Source organism: Taudactylus pleione, unplaced genomic scaffold, assembly GCF_031769625.1.
Source record: "Taudactylus pleione unplaced genomic scaffold, aTauple2 ptg000814l, whole genome shotgun sequence".
In the NCBI taxonomy this organism is placed as follows: Eukaryota; Metazoa; Chordata; class Amphibia; order Anura; family Myobatrachidae; genus Taudactylus; species Taudactylus pleione.
Window position 1 is genome coordinate 1,439,118 of NW_028285216.1, and position 19,643 is coordinate 1,458,760.

The following is a 19,643-nucleotide window of genomic DNA, read 5'->3' on the forward strand; positions in this document are numbered from 1 at the left end:
AAATCTATTCACGTCACTGACTTCCACAAGGTTAGCAACCCCATCCAATCTACAAAAACAGGAGAATATAGCAAAAAGGTGCTCTGACCACATACTCATCATCTACGTTCCCTCTATGCCTGGGAAACTCCCATGTTTTGGATCCATATCATCTTATCCTGCCCTATTTATCTCTTTATGTAAATATGATTGAGTTAGTTTCCTACGGGAAGGGAGGCATATGTTATATGCTATACATTTTAGGAAGGTTGAATCACAAATACAAATATATCTTAGGCAAAAGTTTTTTATTCTTAAGAATACTGAGTGGCCACAAACATCACTAGTCAATATAAATATACGACACATGAACTTTGAACTTATTTCTTCCTTTATTTAGATTTCATCTTCATAACAAAATAGATGTTAACGTTTTCACAGTTTATTGATCTTGCATTTCAATTTCACTATCTAGTGAATGTAAATGACAATGCTATAGATATCGCTAGCAGAAACTAGCCTTGCTATCATCATTGTTTATGTATAAAGCTGGGTACACACGGATAGATCAATTGATAAGCCAATATATCTGGTGCCTATCGGCCAGTGTGTACCAGCAATATGTCTGTGAATGACGTCGTTCACAAACATAATGCATCGGCTGTGCTGCACAGCAGATGGATATCTGTCCATCGGCAAGTGTGTACGGGCAATCAGACGATCGCCCGTAAACATGCAGCGGCAGCCACGGGGAGGGGGCCGCGACATGACCCCCGGCCAGCGGAACCTGTGGCTGCCTAGACGATGATGGTTATTCAGTGTATATGAACGACCATAATCTAAGATATATCTGCAGATCACTCATTGTACCCACTTTAAGGTGCCATAGATTCCATAGTGCAGGTCAGACTTACAGATATGACATACATGAACAGAGATTAATTCTCCAGTCATATCTTGCCATCTTTATTTCCTGCTACACATTTTCAGGTATAAATATGTTGTTTTTTTACAACTTAATACAAATTCGAGGGTTTTTTTTGCAAACATAGTTGACATTCCAATAATTTTATTAATTTCATATTTTATACATGTTTAGCACAGATGGACTTACAATGTGAGCCAGAAAATACTCGTACAATTTCCAATATTGTTTTCAACACTTATATTCTACAGCTTGAAGTTTATTAACATTATTAACATTTATTTATATAGTGCTACCATATGGCAAAAGTTTTTAAGGTTTTTGTGTAAAACTGCTATTGCATGTGGGGTATGTTTTTAGTAGAACTACACCATTCTTAATGCAATTGTCATGTAGTTTAATACTGCTTTTTAATAGAAATAATTTATCAATCCCAATTATAAAATTAGGTAGAAAACCAAATGTAATGTAATGCGTATGGTGAACTGCACTCAGCAGCTGAAAACAGATACAAATATTATTAAAGATAGATCTTTAAAACCTGGGATTGTACCAAGCAATTAGGAACAACTAGCATCTATGTGCTCATAGTTACGTGGGTTATAATACTATTTAACAGAGACTATATTAAAGATTATTTTGTATAGGCCACTTTAGCTGGAAAACATAAGGGCAATCAATTATATCCAGTAGCATTCCCACTCTGTCTATAGGCTTACTGGTACAGATTCACATTACCAAAATGCCAAATATTGTTCCGTCATGTCACAATGGCAAGCTGCATGAGCAAAGTCATATATGTGACTGCAACTTTGCTTTTCATAATGAATATGCTGTAAGACTTTGTTATCACTGGAAATATTCCTCCTATATGTGCCCATCTACAAATATCTGAATGACTGCATATAAAACCATTGTTTGCAGATCTTGTGATTTATCAATATGTGCTGCTGACAAAACAAAAATGGCATAAAGGTGAATTCTGACACTGTGTTGTTCATGTGGATATAATAAGATTCAGTATTCATATGACACCAGATAAACTCTCTCATTGCTATTTAAAACTTTTTTTATTTGTAATGCTTTGTTAAGCATAATTACGCAATCAATTCTGAAGATTTTGTCAGTTTCTCTATAGTCAAAATTGGGTATATTGGAATAAAACAAACTTTAGTGTAACTGAGAAATAGTGCTGTGTTTGTTTCTTTTTTGTAGACCACAAATTATTAGCCCATATATCAAACCTCCCAACTGTTCTGATTTTGGCAGAACAGTCCTGATTTGGGGACCTGAAAAGGGGGGAGCTTACATAAACGTGGACAGTGTTTCGTCCAACAGTGCAGATTTCAGAGCAGATTGGGGAGGGGTTTCGGGCTGATCAGTGGCGCAGTTTCCTTAGGATATTGCTTGTCTAAATGTTGGGAGGTATGATATATTGTGAATGATCCCAATTTAGTGTTTATATGAAAATCTAGAAAGAATATTCTGCAGTCTTTTTGGAGTAAAAGCAATTAAAAGCTCTTCTCCACATCTGACACCACCAAGGTCAAATATTCTTATTACTCAAAATTAAAATTTCCAATAGATTCCAGGGTGCGACAATACCCAGATGGATTCTATGCAACCTTCAACTGGTTTCTGGATATTCAGATTTTATCCTACTTTCCAATAAGAATTTATTCCTTATTCCTGAGATGCAGCGATGTCACATGTGGCTTCACATGGTAGTATTGTTTGAACCTTAATACAGCATACCTGATAAAGACACAAAAGAAAATTATTAAACACCATCACTGACAACTGCTGCACACTACAAAACCAGCTTTGTTCCATTGTACAAAAAATAGAATGACTAGCACTATCTCAAATCCACCTCAGAATATATATTGTAGCTGTTGGGACAGTACATGTGATATAGATTTCCAGGGTGTACAATTGGGGCGTGGTATGATATGTCAACATACATAATATCAACATTTATAATGTCGACATGCTAATGTCGACATTGACCATGACAACATACATGTAGACACTGATGAAATGTCAACATGTTAGACATATTGTCCCTGGTGGCATAGCAGTGAATTACCTTCTCCCGACGGCTGCAGCAACTTCAGAGCAGGCTTCCAGGTCCTAGCAGTCATGTGACTGTCAGTTCTGGCAGAAGTCATCTGACAAAGCAGCGTTCTGTTGAGTATACCTGCCCTATCCCTAATCTCCCATCCATAGCCTAAACCTACCCTCCCCTTAGTGCCTAACCCTCCCCTCCCACAGTCTAACTCTAATGTCAACATTCTGACAATGCCGGCATTTCACATGTCAACATTCTGAGAATATTGGCATGTTGTATATCAACATTTTAACAATGTGGACATAACTGTTGACATTTTATTGTCATCAATATGAATGTCGACACTGCTTTTCTCGACCTAATAAATACACCCCATGTTATTATCAAGGGAGATAATGAAAAGATTCCACTAAATATAACCACATTAAAAAGTCTGACAATCCCTGAGTTCCAAAGGAATTAAGTCCTGGGTAAATGCCTTTAATAGTCCAATTCAAAAATAGGATTTATTGTGACCACCCTGGTCTAGAGTCAAAGGAGGGAATAAACTGGCATTTTTCTACTTGAACTCTCAAGCAGCCAAGGGTGCTCGGCCTCATTTTACCTTTTGTTTCCATTTGCCTATTTTTTTTAGCCATTTATGCCACTTGTAAAAGCTGTAATATAATAAGTGCTAAAGCATAAAAAAGAATAGAAATGGCGTATGTGTTGTATTCTAACAGAAAAAATCAAAACCCAAATAAACTGCTATTCAGATATCTATTATAAATACTGCAAAAACTATGTATAGATACATGCAGAGACCCATGTAAGCACTTTAGATAAAAAACAAATTTAATAAACACAATATGCAACAATCATATAAAGTTCCAATAACTTCAGATCAGACAATTACTGACATTACCTAAAGCACCTCTAAGGACAGCACCTCTAAGGACAGTACTACCCGAATGACGGCTCCGCTGTGGGATTTCAGTGTAGAAATCCCGGTGCGGAGCGCTCATTGGCTGAGAGAGGCGAGCCTTCCGCCTCTCAGCCAAAGAGCGGTTTTCACCATTGACCCTACACATTTTTTTTACCTGTATTTCCAGAACCAGGACTGGCTCAGAGCCCAGTGCTTGTTGCGCTTAATACAGTGGACCCCTATGTCATTTGTCCCCTGTATTTTGGCAACCAGGACTGGTTCTAAAAAGACTGATGCTGGTTTTGCCTCATATGTGGGGACCCCAACGTCGTCTGCCCCCTGTATTTAGCACAACCAGGACTGGTTCTAAAAAGACAGATGCTGGTTGTGCCTTATATGCGGGGACCACATCGTCATCTGTCCCCTGTATTTAGCACAACCAGTACTGGGTCTCCAGAGCCCAGGGTTGTTCCTTGGGCAAGGGGGGGGGGGGAGGGGGTTCACGCATTTTTTTTTAAAAATATACTTTTAATATATTTTTTTAACACAGATGCATGGACGGATCTCACAGATCCGTCCATGCATCTGTGACTTATTGATTTTTTTTTTCAGATGCAAACCACATAGATCGCACTGATCTGTGCGTGCATCTCTAAATCTTTTATTTTACACAGGTGCCTGCATAACGGATCTCACTAATCCGTGTATGCAGTCAGCTATCTTTAGATCTTGCAAGATAGTTCCCAAGAAAAAATGTGCTGTTTAAGCACCATATCGTGTCCTGGTGTGCCGGGAAGTGTTCAAGAGAAATCGTTCACGATATCGCATCGTGAGCACATCATTCCACGTGTAGGGGTCTTAAGAATCAGATCAGGGCTGGGACTATCAGTGCCAGTAAGCCTTTCTGTACCCTGCTGCTGCCCATGTGCACTGCCCCACACACCTGCAGCCTGCCCCCTCAGCCATCTCTCTCTCTGAATCCTCAAAACACCTCCTGTGTGCTGTCCCCTCCACCACCAGCGCTAGTGTACCATTTTGTTGCCCTTCTCCCCTGCAGGTGGCCTGGTTTGCTGCTCCCGTCCCTGATGGTTAAAAAATTATAAAGATTCTGTGAATTTGCAGCTCCACCAGTTTGTGAGTGACAGCAGTCTCACTCTGTGAGAGTGCTGAATCTGCAGTTAACCACAGGGTGTGATGGCATACCATATCTGTATTGTGCAAGGAACACGTCAGCCTTAATGATCAGAATTGCATTGCTTTTTTAAGTTTGAGTGGCAGAAATTCAATAGGTTTTGTGAAATTTCAGATCATGTCTAAAAAAATTCTCAAACTATAAAACGAAACATTCGATCCTGTTAGTTTATATTATATGGTAATCCAAAATCTTATTAATAATAAGAAGAATCCATATCTCTACAATAGTATTTATAATATATATAATTATAAAGTTGAAATTCAAAAATAAATGAGACCTAATTCTTAAAGTGAGGTGTGCGTGAGTCACGGCGGAGAAGATGATCACTAAGATCTCCGCAAAGGGAAAACTCGCACATCTCACAAAATACAATTCAACTCTATTGCTTCATTCAAGTGGGGATCATCTGAGGAGATCATATTACATTTGTGTATCCAATAAAGATCTTGTTGGCAAAGTTTTTTATATCTATCTCCTCCCCTGAAAGTGGTGGTTATATGTTATATCCCCACCATCCTCAGACCATCTGGTTTGCACGCATGGTGCTCCAAAAGGTGTCTGGGAACACTGTCATCCCATTATGTTCCTCCTGTGCTCAAGAAATCTTTTTTTCAATGGATGTGTCATTCTGCCTACATAATACTAGGGACAGAAGCATAGAAAGACATATACCACATAGCGTGTGTCACAATTGATAAATTGTTTACTAAAAATTTTAAGTAGGAGATTTGCAAAGTAAGGGATTTAGTTTTACTCAATGTGTGTTCACACCTAATACATTGGTTTTTTTTTGCCACACTTATAAAAACCATGTGGTTTCTGAGGTAACCACTCTTTACTATCAAGTACCATCTGAGGGACATTTCTCAAATAGCTAGGAGCCAAAATGTTCTTAAGATTTTATTCTTTTTAAATACTATCCTGTTTGTTTGGAATTAAGTCATTAAGTTGAGGGTCATGTTATAAGATGGAATAATTAGAATTAATGATCCTTTTAATATGAATGGAACAATTATTATATTTTGAAATATAAAATGATAGAATCACTATTTGAAAACCTATTTTTAGTCAGATCTTTTCTAATTGGCTTATTAATTAGATCTTTCTGATTTATTTCCTTGTGTCTTCTAGTGCTTTCCTTAATAATGGTTCTGGATAAGTGTCTATCCTTAAAATTGATCAACATTTTCTCAGACTGTTGGTAAAAAATTTCCAAAGTGGAGCAATTTCTCCTCTACACAGTTGACCTTTAGGAATATTGACTTTCCAAGATCTATAATGACCGCTAAAAAAATGTAAATAATTATTGGAGTCCACAGGTTTACAAAAATTTGAAGTAATACTTCTATTTTCATGTATATATATGTATGGTCACATCCAAGAAATTAATAGTAGAGTGATGGAAATTGTAGGTAAAAGTGAGAAATAGAATTAAGATAGTGAACAAATGAAAGTGCAGATTCGTGATCCCCATCCCAAATTATAAACAAATCGTCGATGTAGTGAAGATAGAGTACTATGTTCACTGCGAATGGGCCCCCCTCCACATGGCAAGACTCAAAGCACCCATGTAGAGGTTGTGTCACGCTGGGAGGCGGTTTTCTGGAAGCTGAGGCTGCGGTAGGAAACGAAGGCAAGGGGCCGGAATGTACAACCTCTGCATCCACGGGTCTTGGTCGTTGGCGAGACCTAGTCAAAGGTGCGGAATCTAACCCACGAGATGGTGTTCGCCAGTGACCCCACCAATTGGGATATGGGCTTGAGCTGCACCTCGTAAGCAGGTGACCAAAGCCTGCGGGAAAAAGGAGAGATGAACACTCATGGCCCAAAGGGTCTGTGCCAGTAAGGGGCACGTAGGGACACTGTACTTGAGGTACCAGGAAGTGTACACTGCGGACACACTCTACCGGGTTGCCGGTTAGAAAGAGTGCACCACGGTGCAATACTGTAACACGTAGGTAGGGACCACAGAGTCCAGTAACGAGGTGGGTAGTGGTACTGGAGCCAGCCAGAGATTATGACGCTGGAGAGGTGGGTACATATAACTACACTCAGGCTGTGATGGTAAAGCACTGGTGAAATGGATAGTATACTGCACACAGGCGGCGGTGGTGGTAACGCACTGGTGGAATGGAGGTATACTGCACACAGGCGAGGTGGTAACGCACTGATGAGATGAATGATATAGCTGCACACAGGCTGAGGTGGTAAAGCACTGGTGAGATGAATGATATAGCTGTACACAGGCTGAGATGGTAGAGCACTGATGAGATGAATGATATAGCTGCTCACAGGCTGAGATGGTAAAGCACTGATGAGATGAATGGTATAGCTGCACACAGGCTGAGATGGTAAAGCACTGATGAGATGAATGATATAGCTGCACACAGGCTGAGGTGGTAAAGCACTGATGAGATGAATGGTATAGCTGCGCACAGGCTGAGGTGGTAAAGCACTGGTGAGATGAATGATATAGCTGCACACAGGCTGAGGTGGTAAAGCACTGGTGAGATGAATGATATAGCTGCACACAGGCTGAGGTGGTAAAGCACTGATGAGATGAATGATGTAGCTGCTCACAGGCTGAGATGGTAAAGCACTGGTGAGATGAATGATGTAGCTGCACACAGGCTGAGATGGTAAAGCACTGATGAGATGAATGATATAGCTGCTCACAGGCTGAGATGGTAAAGCACTGGTGAGATGAATAATATCGCTGCACACAGGCTGAGATGGTAAAGCACTGATGAGATGAATGATATAGCTGTACACAGGCTGAGATGGTAGAGCACTGATGAGATGAATGATATAGCTGCTCACAGGCTGAGATGGTAAAGCACTGATGAGATGAATGGTATAGCTGCACACAGGCTGAGATGGTAAAGCACTGATGAGATGAATGATATAGCTGCACACAGGCTGAGGTGGTAAAGCACTGATGAGATGAATGGTATAGCTGCGCACAGGCTGAGGTGGTAAAGCACTGGTGAGATGAATGATATAGCTGCACACAGGCTGAGGTGGTAAAGCACTGGTGAGATGAATGATATAGCTGCACACAGGCTGAGGTGGTAAAGCACTGATGAGATGAATGATGTAGCTGCTCACAGGCTGAGATGGTAAAGCACTGGTGAGATGAATGATGTAGCTGCACACAGGCTGAGATGGTAAAGCACTGATGAGATGAATGATATAGCTGCTCACAGGCTGAGATGGTAAAGCACTGGTGAGATGAATAATATCGCTGCACACAGGCTGAGATGGTAAAGCACTGATGAGATGAATGATATAGCTGCTCACAGGCTGAGATGGTAAAGCACTGATGAGATGAATGATATAGCTGCACACAGGCTGAGATGGTAAAGCACTGGTGAGATGAATGATATAGCTGCTCACAGGCTGAGATGGTAAAGCACTGATGAGATGAATGGTATAGCTGCACACAGGCTGAGATGGTAGAGCACTGATGAGATGAATGATATAGCTGCTCACAGGCTGAGATGGTAAAGCACTGGTGAGATGAATGATATAGCTGTACACAGGCTGAGATGGTAGAGCACTGATGAGATGAATGATATAGCTGCACACAGGCTGAGATGGTAAAGCACTGATGAGATGAATGATATAGCTGCTCACAGGCTGAGATGGTAAAGCACTGATAAGATGAATGATATAGCTGCTCACAGGCTGAGATGGTAAAGCACTGATGAGATGAATGATATAGCTGCTCACAGGCTGAGATGGTAAAGCACTGGTGAGATGGATGATATAGCTGCACACAGGAATAGATCACTGGAAGCAAGGGAACCTGGATTGAGAGACCACTAGTAACACTAGCAGCGACAATGGTTGTTCAGGCAACTACCTGATACACAGGAGCCGGATATATACCCCTGGAAGCCCACTGATTGGTCCACAGCGTCAGCTGACCGGCCAGACTGTCAGGGAAGGAAGGATAGTCAGAGAAGTAAGTGTCATGGCGGCGCCCGTGACAGGAACTCCGATCCCCGCGCACCAGGCCGCCCGAGACACCAGCATCAGGGAGAATGCTCAGCACCTCCCACGTCGCCGCACCAGCCGCCCGTTATTGTGTAACGATTTATTGGCATGATTGTTGCATAATGTTTATTAAACTTGTATTTTATCTAAAGTACTTACACGGTTCTCTGCATATATTTATATATCTGTGATTTTTCTGAGTATTTATAATATATCTGAATTGGAATTTATTTGGGTTCTGATTTTTTTGTGTTAGAATACAACAAATGCGCCGTTTCTATTCTTTTTTGTGCTTCAGTACTCTTCCTGGGTGACTACCCCTGGTCATACGGCAGCATTTACGAGAGGGTGTTTATTGATTGTATATAGTCACCTTTTTAAATACCCACTTGAAGTGACTCTAGAAAGCACCTCTTGACTTACATGCATAACATAATGAGTGAGTTTTCTGTTCACAAAACAATAAATATAATTATGTGCACCCAGCATCCCACGTATACTGTCCAGTACAAATCATACCACTTGCACTTTTAAAAACCAGGTGGACAGGAGACCGTCTTTTTGAAATGGAACAGAGAGCAGTTACCACAGATGACTTTAAAGTGAGGTAAGTTTTAGAGATTTTCCATTATCCCCCTTGACAATTACACCCAAGATGAATACTCCAAACATCCACCATCACTACTTTCTGAGTTGGATTTGTGATACCGCTGGTCATTCTGTTTTTGGACTCACACTGTGAGTTTGGACCACTATCGATCCAGCAGCTGCGGGATAACATCATGCACAGGGCCGGACTTGCCATCTGCCACTTCTGGCAAATGCCAGCTAGGTCGGTCCCCAAGCACAATCCATCCATTACAGAGGTCTGCAAAGGAAAAATTGTCTGAAAACAAATAGCTGATTTTTATAGGTTTTTGGGTGCTATTTTCAGAAAACATACTAAAAAAGTTCCAACATTGTTGTCAGTATACTATATTAAGCTTTAAAACAAAATTTCATTCTAGCGCTTTGAGAAAATTTTTCATAGTATAATTTGATCAAGTTTTGAAGAAGGAGCGTTCTAAGAACAAAGATAAAGTAATAGGGGAAGGGACAGGGTTGGCTATTCAGTGATTATATTAGGTGCCATGAGTCATCATGAAATGTTTGAAACAAAAATGGAAACAGCTGAAAGTGAGGCCTGGGAAGCTTTCAAAGAAGTTGTAAAGACATTTCTAGGAGTTATGAAACACCAGAATATTTGTATAAGATTTCTAGAGCAAAGCTACAGAGGTCTTCTGCCTATAACAGCTGGCCATTGTTCCCTTATGGGTACACTCTAGACGATGGGTGTACCCGGCAGCCGCACGATGCGATGAATTACATATCGTGCAGTCGTTTACCAGATTGTGCGGTGTCAAACGACCACATGATATTTAATTCATTGCATCGTGCGGTTGCCGGGTACACCCATCGTCTAGCGTGTACCCGGCATATGGGAACAATGGCCGGCTGTTATAGGCAGAGGACCTCTGTAGCGTTGCTCCAGAAATATATGTAGTTCACCAGCCGCCTCCACAAGCATGGGGTCGTTCATCAAATTAACAGATTGAGCAGCGTGTAGGCTCGATCTGTTGATACAATGAACGGCCCTGCGTGAGTGTGCATGGTCGCTCATAGTGGGTACACACTGGCCATTGTGGGCGATATGTCTACCCAGTTTTAGAGTAAAGTACACTCACCGTTACTTAGGATGCCGCAAGGTCTTCAAACTCAGGACAGTAGAAACTTATACAATACTCTGGTGATCGCAGGACAATTTGGCTGGAGTAGTATAACAAGACAATATACAGACAAAAAGATGACAAAGATGCTGAAAGCACCTACAGGGTTCACACAGAGCAGTGCTGGTACTGTAATATATATTGCAAACAGATGGTAACACAGCAGAGGTGGATAATCACTAAAAGCAGAGGTAACTTGCAATAATATACAAGAGCAGTGTGATAAACCCTTAGGAGCATTATATAAAGCTTGCAGATGTTAATAATATATATGAATGCAAAAAGCAAAATAATCAATGGCTCACGGATGTAGTAACAAGATACAGGTTCCAAGCAAACTGGGGGTCTCCAGTTAGAGGCAAGGCACACACAAGAAAATCAGATCACAAGAATCAGGATCAGATCAGAGGCTTACAAAGGAGTGCAAAGCTATCACTGGCATTGGTGTGCAGAGCTTTAGCAACCAGCGGGACCATCTGCCTTTGCGGCTGAGGAGACGTGGTGTCCCGACTGCCTAGTAACAGCTGGAACCCGCATCTGTAATGAGCAGCGTTGGCGGCTCATAACACTAGGGAACAATAAGAACCCTAACTTTAATGCTGGGTACACACTAGACAATGTCTCAATATTGGGCACATTGTCTAGTGTGTACCCTCAATGTCTCTGACGATGCGCGCTCCTGCATGCAGGTCCGACAGGCAATATCGTCAGCGGGTGCCATGTTGCATTCAGCAGCATGGCCCCCTCTGACGATATTGCCCATCGGACCTGTATCGTGAAAGACATGGTAATGAAATACAAAGACTATTTCCCTGAAAATCTAGGTGCTGTAAGTGAAAAGCAGGGGGACAAGATTTCATCAAGATATCAAGGAGATGGAACGCAGATGCAAGTGTAGGCGGAACGTCAACATGATTGCAGACCACTGTTGGATGCTGCACAGATAAGAGCCGCAAGCTGTGTACAAGAAAAAAAGTACCAAAAGGGGCTTTGAGGGAAAAAGGAAAAGGCAGTATAAGGACTTGTAAATGTGCATAAAAGGATATATTATTATGCTATTTCCCCATATTTTTGCATTCACTTTGTCAAAAACCTTGTGTGATAAAGAAATTTGGTTGTCATATTTGAAATTAGCATGCCAAAACATTTAAGAATCAGTCAACAAATTGCAGACACTTTTTAATAACCCCAATTTTGCAGGCCTGTGTTATCGGCACACCTCCTTTCTGCCATCATATTTTCTCAGTAACCTCAGTAATCCTTGAGACAGCCATTGGGCAACGATGTGTGCATCTTATCAGTAGTGCCTTCCCCACTTTTAACTTATCTGCACCAGTATTCAAGGTATATAGGTTGTAACTGTTAGAGTGATCGTTGAAGGAATTACATTTATATGGGGATGCTTTGTTTAGTAAGAAACCTCTGATATTTGAGGTGTGTACATATTTATAAGGGTAATGCTAAGGTATCCGACTTTGATTATTCAGCACATTTGTTTATTTTTACCTTGTACTGTCTCAGCTTAGTGCTCATTTTTTAGTGCAGCCATTATGGATAACTGCCAATAACATCCAGAAAAACACTTTATGATTGCTCTCTGGACTTTTGATAGCTACACCAGTATACAGTTGCTTAATTTTATAGCCATAATCATTAAAGAACCCCCCTCCCTCACACACAGCTTTTTTTTGCAGGACCTTGCTGTCCACTTCCGTTTGAGTAGAAGGCCACTGTTTGTCCCTTACCTGCATATGGAAAGTATATACTGCTCTATATTTTTAAATGCATATTACATAAGAGTTATATTTTAATAAAAAATATAATTACTAAATGTGCCTCCAAAAAAAATAATTATTTTCTTGCTCTCTTGCAAAAAATCTCCTTGTATTTGTAAACCATCATGCACCTTTTGCTACTATTATTTATGTATTGCTAGTTAATAATTATGTTATTTTCTTAATATAGTCTTGTGCAGAAAGAAACCTGTCTTCCCTTTGTGCTTCAACGTTAAAATCTCACTGGTTTCTGGTGTAATAGCCTATCTAGACACCAGATGTCACTCACACTCTACTTAAGTCTAAAGTGTTTTTTCTATAAAGTTATAATTGAAAGGAGTTACTTACTGTGCAAAATTAAAATCAATGTCTGAAAATCTGTGCTGGATTAGAGCCCAAAGACCCCAGAAGAAGTGAGATGCCTGAAAGAAATTAAGAAAATTTATAAATAAATATATTTATGTAGTGTGCTTCCCAAGACTTGATGTACTCAGGATATATGATCAAATGGTAGTAGGGTGTGAGAGTTAAGCTGGGTACACACGGAGGGAAGTGTACCCAGCCGATATATTGGGCCGATGGGCTGACATATCGGATCCTGGGTGCACATAATAACGCGGTAAGAACGACGGAACGATACCTCGTTCTGTCCTTCATTACCTGGATGCGCAGCACGGCTGACCGGACGATGCCGCAAACAGCCATGGGAGCGCGCTTATTGGCCATAAACACTGAGCAATGCGGCCGATATGTCGCTCCAATTTGGCCGGAAACGACATATAGTGTCTCAGTGTGTACACAGCTTAAAAATAAAAAAAGGGAAGAGATGAAATGTATACATCAATTGTTCCATCAATTGTTTAAGGCAACACAGTGTAATGGGTAGTTAAGGGTTTTAGATAATCCCCTGATTTAAGTCCAACTTAAAAAGCATCATTCTGCTTGGTAGGAATCGACTGGGTGACACTTGTAAGATCTGCATGTGATTAGACATACTTCCCTACATCAGAGGTCAGCATTTCAGAACAAAGGGCATATGGATTAAATCACATACAGTACCACACTCTTCCCTTCAGGAACATCCCACTAATTCCAATTGTCTCATAAAAACTCTGTGATAAGCTTTACCAAGGAATTTACCAGAAGCTCATGCAACTTCTTTAATATTTCATTGTATGAAAAACCAGCCTGGGAAATTTTCGAAGCAGCCATAAATGGTGTGTGGAGTCTGTAGAGTTAGTGGGGTCTGGTGGCATATCTAGATGTGTCTGATGGAGGGCATGTGAAAGAGTGGGATAGAAAGAGTACATGAGGGAAGAAGGCTCAGCTTGTGACAGCTTGCAATTTATAGGGGAGAGGTTGTCAAACAGAGGTGAGTCAGGACTGTGAGTCAATATGCTGGGGCAAAAATTTTGTGCTAGGAGGGTACTATTATTCACTAGTGTTTGCCCGTAGCTTCGCTCACGTGTCTGTTATTGCTGAGCGGAACTAATTTTACAAAGACAATAGTGGCATCTAATATTATGATGTATATTTTATATTGTAGACATTGATCACAAAATGTATTTGTAAACAATATTTGCAGTTTTTCCTTGCTTGGGGCTACTAACTTGTGAGCAAGCCACATAAAGCTGCCCATTGGTGTGCCATCTATTGGATTGACAGGTATACTGTAACTTCATGAGTCAAGATAAGCTTTCTGATTAGTGCTTTATAGCTGGATTTTCCTGCGACATAGATCTATGTGTGAGTGTATTTCTATATGCATACATACTGTTTGTATGCAGTGTGCAATATATGTATATACATTTATATACATATAGTCATTTAGAACTAGAGGAACCTGTGAAAATTCAGATAAAAAAAATTTGTCTCCATAGTTCAGAAACAGTCCCTAAAAGTATATTTGTCCTGAAAAATGTATATTTATATACATCTAGTCACTTTTGGCTTGAGGCAGCTGCACATTGTACATGCCAAGTATCAAGCGTCTGGTTTTTCCTTTATTGCTCGTCTCCCTGATGTCACATTGAATAATACATACCTCAATTTCTTTCTAGGTGACTAAACTATACAATATTGAAAACACAATTCAAATTCATCCTGTAGTTTTTGTGTGATGCCGGAAAAAAACCAACAAACAAAAATTCTGATTTTTTTTTTGTCTCCATAGTTCATAGTACACAATCCCAAAGAGTACATTTCTCCTCCCTCACTCTGGTCCATCCTCTCCTCCATCACCCTGCTCCTTACCTCACACTCCAGCCCCATACTTTCCTCTGTCACCGTAGTCCTTCCCTCACACTCCATCTTCTTGGGCCCTTCCTCTCCTTCATCACCCTGCTCCTTCCTCACAGCCAGCTCCTCCACCACCCTGCTCCTTCACTCACATTCCAGGCCCTCCTCTCCTCCATCACCCACCTTACTTTACAGTCACAGCTCCATAAATGTTAGAGAATGGGTCACGCCCCCACTACTCCTGTGACCAGTATTGTGTAATACACTGTGTCCATGCAGAAAGTCTATCACTTCTGCTATGATTGGCCAAAGACACAGCTCAGAGAGCAGAGCCCTGAGTGCATCTGCTGATTCAGTGGCAGGGAGCCCTCGATATCTGACCCTTAATCTAGCACTGTACTGGTGACAGAGGGTGTTCGAAAATCAGTGTTACAGGTTTATCAGACACTTCCCGACCAAAAGGCTGGTCACTGCCATCCAGAGAGTGACATCTTTTAGATAAGTCTACTGTTTAGCCATAGCCTTTATTCCTCTACCTGTTAGCTGTATCTGCAGGTTGCAGGGTACGGCACTGTCAGATGCTGAAAACTAAACTTGCCAAATCAAATGTAATGTGGTTATATGAGCCCGTTTGTAGTCCATATCTACAGAGATTGGGCTCCCACACACTGCGCTGACAGCAGTTCTTTACATGCTGCAAACATGGGTCAGAAGTTAGTAACAGAAGTGGCCATGGGTGAAGATCTCCATAAAAAAAAAAAGTAAATGGAGGGTGGGGGGTTTGTACAATTAACAGGTGATGTCCACAAGTGAACGTCTTTAAAGCAGTTGTTAGTGAGAAGCAATATTATTTCTCTTTCATCCATGGGGGGCACTGTGCTAGAGAGTGTGGTGATAGGAGTTTGGGCACTTTCAAAGTTACCTTCAAAAGCTCAAGATCCTACCCCTCTATACACCTGAAACGTCAGTTTTTGTAAGTGCCTTCTAGCCCCTTGTGCTGATTCTCAGGGCTGTCTATGGCAGCCACATATTTAGTTAATTTTAGTTAGTTTGTTAATCTAACTACTGTGGCTGGGGATGGCTAAAGTGGACTCGGAGGTACCTACTGCCCCCTCACCTCTGGGACGGGAACAAGGTGAATGCCACTGCAGGTAGCACCCTGTCCCTCATAGAGAAGATGAGATTAAATTCACAATAATCCCCTATACCAGGATCTTCCCAGCTGAAGGGAGGGCAGGGTTCCAGGTGGTGGATTGCACAGCACAGCAACTAGGCACAGGGTGGTTAAGGGGGTTGTTTTTTGGATTGCAGTTATCCCTCAATGTGGGGCCATCTCCTCCCCGATGTGGTATCCCAGTTAAGCAAGCCGTCCAGAAGAGCCACAGCATCCATCTTTGGAAGCAGACATCACCAACAGCTTCTTCTCCTCCAAATCGGGTTGGTGCATTTGGGTGGCATGGGGATTTGTATGAGCATACCTTCACTAAATTCTACAAAATAATTTCTTTTGTGTGAAGAGACACAGCTTTGAGATGTCCTAAGTGTTCCAGTGTCTCCCATCAATTAAAAAGAAAATGGGATTTTTTGGTTTAGACATTCATGAATTTCTCTGAGTCAATGGGGGACACTGGATGCCCTAACTTTATGCTCTTTGTTATAGTTTATGTTCTTGTTTTTATTTTGTTAATTCACTGTTAACCAGTTTAGTACAGGATGTTTCATTTGCTATTGGCCTCAAACTTTTTCTCATGACTTTTAAAGTAATTGACGTAATTTAGTGAATTTTGACACAGCCCCACCTCGTGTCTGTGTTTTATGCCAATGTGAACTGGTACTCAGCGGAACAACTTGTATTTATTGTCAAGACGTAGTGGAAAAAGTCAATAAAGGTTCATATTGGCACGTAACACACAGACATGATGAATGAGGACCCCTCAGTACACAAAATCACTGTCAGAAGCAGGAATAGCTACTGATTAGTGGCGGCTCCAGAGGTGGGCTGCAGCACAGTCCAAATTTCAAATAAGGGAACCACACCAACTGCCATCCTCACTGTCATCCTCATTGGTAATTGGTGTGGCTCCCCTATTTCAATTTTGGACTGTGCTGCTGACTATTGTGTTGAACTGCTGGCCTTAACTTTACCCATGCATGAACAGCTGGCCTGGATGCTACTGTCAAACACTTTTAACACTTGCTATGATTTCCTCATGTTTCTAATAGACCAATATATGTCTGTGTCACATTTCACTAAATTACATCAATTACTTAAACATTTCTAAGAAAAACTTTGGGGCCAATAGTGAGTATTATTGTTGGATCACATTGTTATCTCCTCTCCCTCTTGTTCTGTAATACTGGTCCAGGCCCTTTGTTAGAATATACTAAAGTTCTAGACGGCCAATTGGGTATTGAGGAACTTGAACCTTTGGAGGTAAATTTGAAAATGCTACAGATCCACTCACCAGTGTCCCATTGTCTCCCATTAGACTCAAAGTAAAAGGGATTTAATGTAACTGCAAAAATTCCATATTATGACACACATACTGTATATGTATGTGTTCCAGTGTTAAACCCATATATATGTTATCAGGACACATTGGTTGATGATTTCTAATATGATTATATAAGCCTGAGATATAACCACAGTGAATAGTATCTATCTATCTATCTATCTATCTATCTATCTATCTATCTATCTATCTATCTATCTATCTATCTATGTGTAGGTTAAAGCTCTCCTTTGATGCTACATGTGGTAGTAAACATAGACTGATATAAACATAGAAGTGTTGATAGTACCAATGAAGTTATGTAAACAGGAAATTGTGATATTTTTTCAGTTTCCCACATACAGGTTGCACCCTAGTAGTTCAGGTGCAATATACATGTATTTTTATATACAGTGCTGTTAAAGTATCCGTTTAGAGCAATGAATATAAATATGAACAACAGGTACGTCAGTCATTTGTTGAAAAAAATATTAGTTACAAATTTTGCCACCAGTTGGCATTGTTGCAATACAAATTACTTGAATAGCATTACAATTGTACAATGTGTTGTCCATTGTAGCTAACAAAGTTTTCCATTTGAAAAATAACATTCTCTATAGCAGAACATAACATGTCAAGTGTAATAGCCAGCACATGACACTTAAAGCTGTCTTTCAGATCTGACACCTGTCAGAGACCAAGAGTCCCACGGGATGATGTCAAGTGATCAGGGTGGCCAAGATATCTGAATGTAGTGGTTGCTGGCATTTTCAGACATCTTGTTTGTGTATTTAAGGGCACAGTCATGCTTATATTAAGGCTGCATCTAAAAAACTGCAATTCTCCCATAGAGAATTCCGGAGGGGGGGACATGGTGTTTAAAGGGCTACACCTCAAAAAATATTGGAGGTACAGAGCTGAAATTTGGCACAGACGGGTAGAACTGTCGCTCGGTGCTGCAAGCCAAATTTCAGGGCATAAACAAAAAAAGGATTTGGGAGTAATCTAAAGCTCCGTCACATTTTTCTGACATTCTCAATTAGGACCACTTTTCTGCTGTTCTCTATGGGTTGTTTTTGGGAAGGCATAACTCAGGGTAGGGGGCGAATTTAGACTTGGAGTTTGTTTTATTAGGTAACTATTGTGCAGGGTATGTGCTTCTGGGGTTCAGGTAAATTAGAAAGTTACAGTTTTTAAACTATTACCTCAAGAATGCGCCATTGAATAGATAGGAAATTTCAACTTGTTGCGCAGCCACAGTAGAGCCTCCGGCAGGTGTACTCACTGTGGCTTCACTTGGGTGTACAAAGATGGCCGTCATTTGTGGGCTTTAGCGGTGGTGGGCTTGGGGGAAGGAAGCTGGCGGTAGCTGCAGCGGGAACCGGAGGAAAGGCGCGAGGGGTAGCGGCGTTAGCTGCAGCCACGACCTGAGGGCGGTAGCTGGCCTTAGTGGCGGCGGTGCGGGCGGTGGTGGGGCCGGCGTTAGGACCCGGGGGAGGTAGCAGCACACAGATGCAGACTCAGATCTGAAAGATCCGTGATACCTGCTTCTCTGTTTAAAAAAACATTTAAAAAATGGTGTGGCCCCGCCTCCCAAAAAACAACCAGCACCGGGCTTTGGAGACCCAGTATTGGTTGTGCTATAGACAGGGGACAAATGATGTAGGGGTCCCCCCGTATCAAGCACATCCAGCACCAAGCTATTCAGAACCAGTCCTAGTTGCCAAAATACGGGGGGACAAATGACGTAGGGGTCCTCAGTGTTCAGTGCAACCAGCACTGGGCTCTGAGGCAGCCCTGGTTCTGGAAATACAGGGGGAAAAATATGTAGGGTCCCCCTGTATTTACCAGAACCAGCACCGGACTTTTTCTAGCGGGGGGGTGATGCCACAGCCAGGGGAGCCCTTTCACCGGGCCCCACAGCCGAAGCATCACCCGTGACCGCTAGTCAGCCCGGGCCGGGAATCCCTGGGGAGCTGGGGACCCCCCAATAAAGGGGTCCCCCTCTCCAGGGTACCCCAGACCAGGCTGACAGCCCGGGGCTATCCCCGGCACCCCTGGAGTGGTGAGTGCCAGGTTGATTGTGCAAAATGTGGTGCAAGTAAAGAGTTAAAATATTGGCTTTTGCTGTGGAACTACAGTTCTCAGCAAGCCTCCCCACATGCTGGTACTTGGAGAACCACAAGTATGAGCATGCGGGGCATTATGGGCCTGCTGATACCTGTAGTTCCATAGCAAAAGCAATATTAAAAAACCACAGAATGCACACACCGTAGAAAAGGCAAAAAAATATTAAAAC

General features: G+C 41.5%; 1 protein-coding gene across 3 annotated transcripts in view; it reads right to left on the reverse strand.

Annotated features, from left to right (window-relative positions):
* Positions 1-352: 352 nt before the first annotated feature.
* The window catches only part of ETNK2 (ethanolamine kinase 2), a 75,354-nt gene continuing 56,063 nt past the window's right edge, over positions 353-19,643 (reverse strand). The window contains exons 7-9 of one of the 3 annotated variants that reach the window (XM_088458182.1): positions 12,963-13,036; positions 10,798-10,879; positions 2,588-2,659 (exon numbers count right to left, since the gene is read on the reverse strand). In XM_088458182.1, coding sequence (XP_088314308.1) covers positions 10,804-10,879; positions 12,963-13,036 — 150 coding nt within the window. In that variant the 3' untranslated portion in view covers positions 2,588-2,659; positions 10,798-10,803. Of the gene's footprint in view, positions 2,660-10,797; positions 10,880-12,962; positions 13,037-19,643 lie in introns of all 3 variants that reach the window. The other 2 variants (XM_088458181.1, XM_088458183.1) reach the window with 2 other exon arrangements.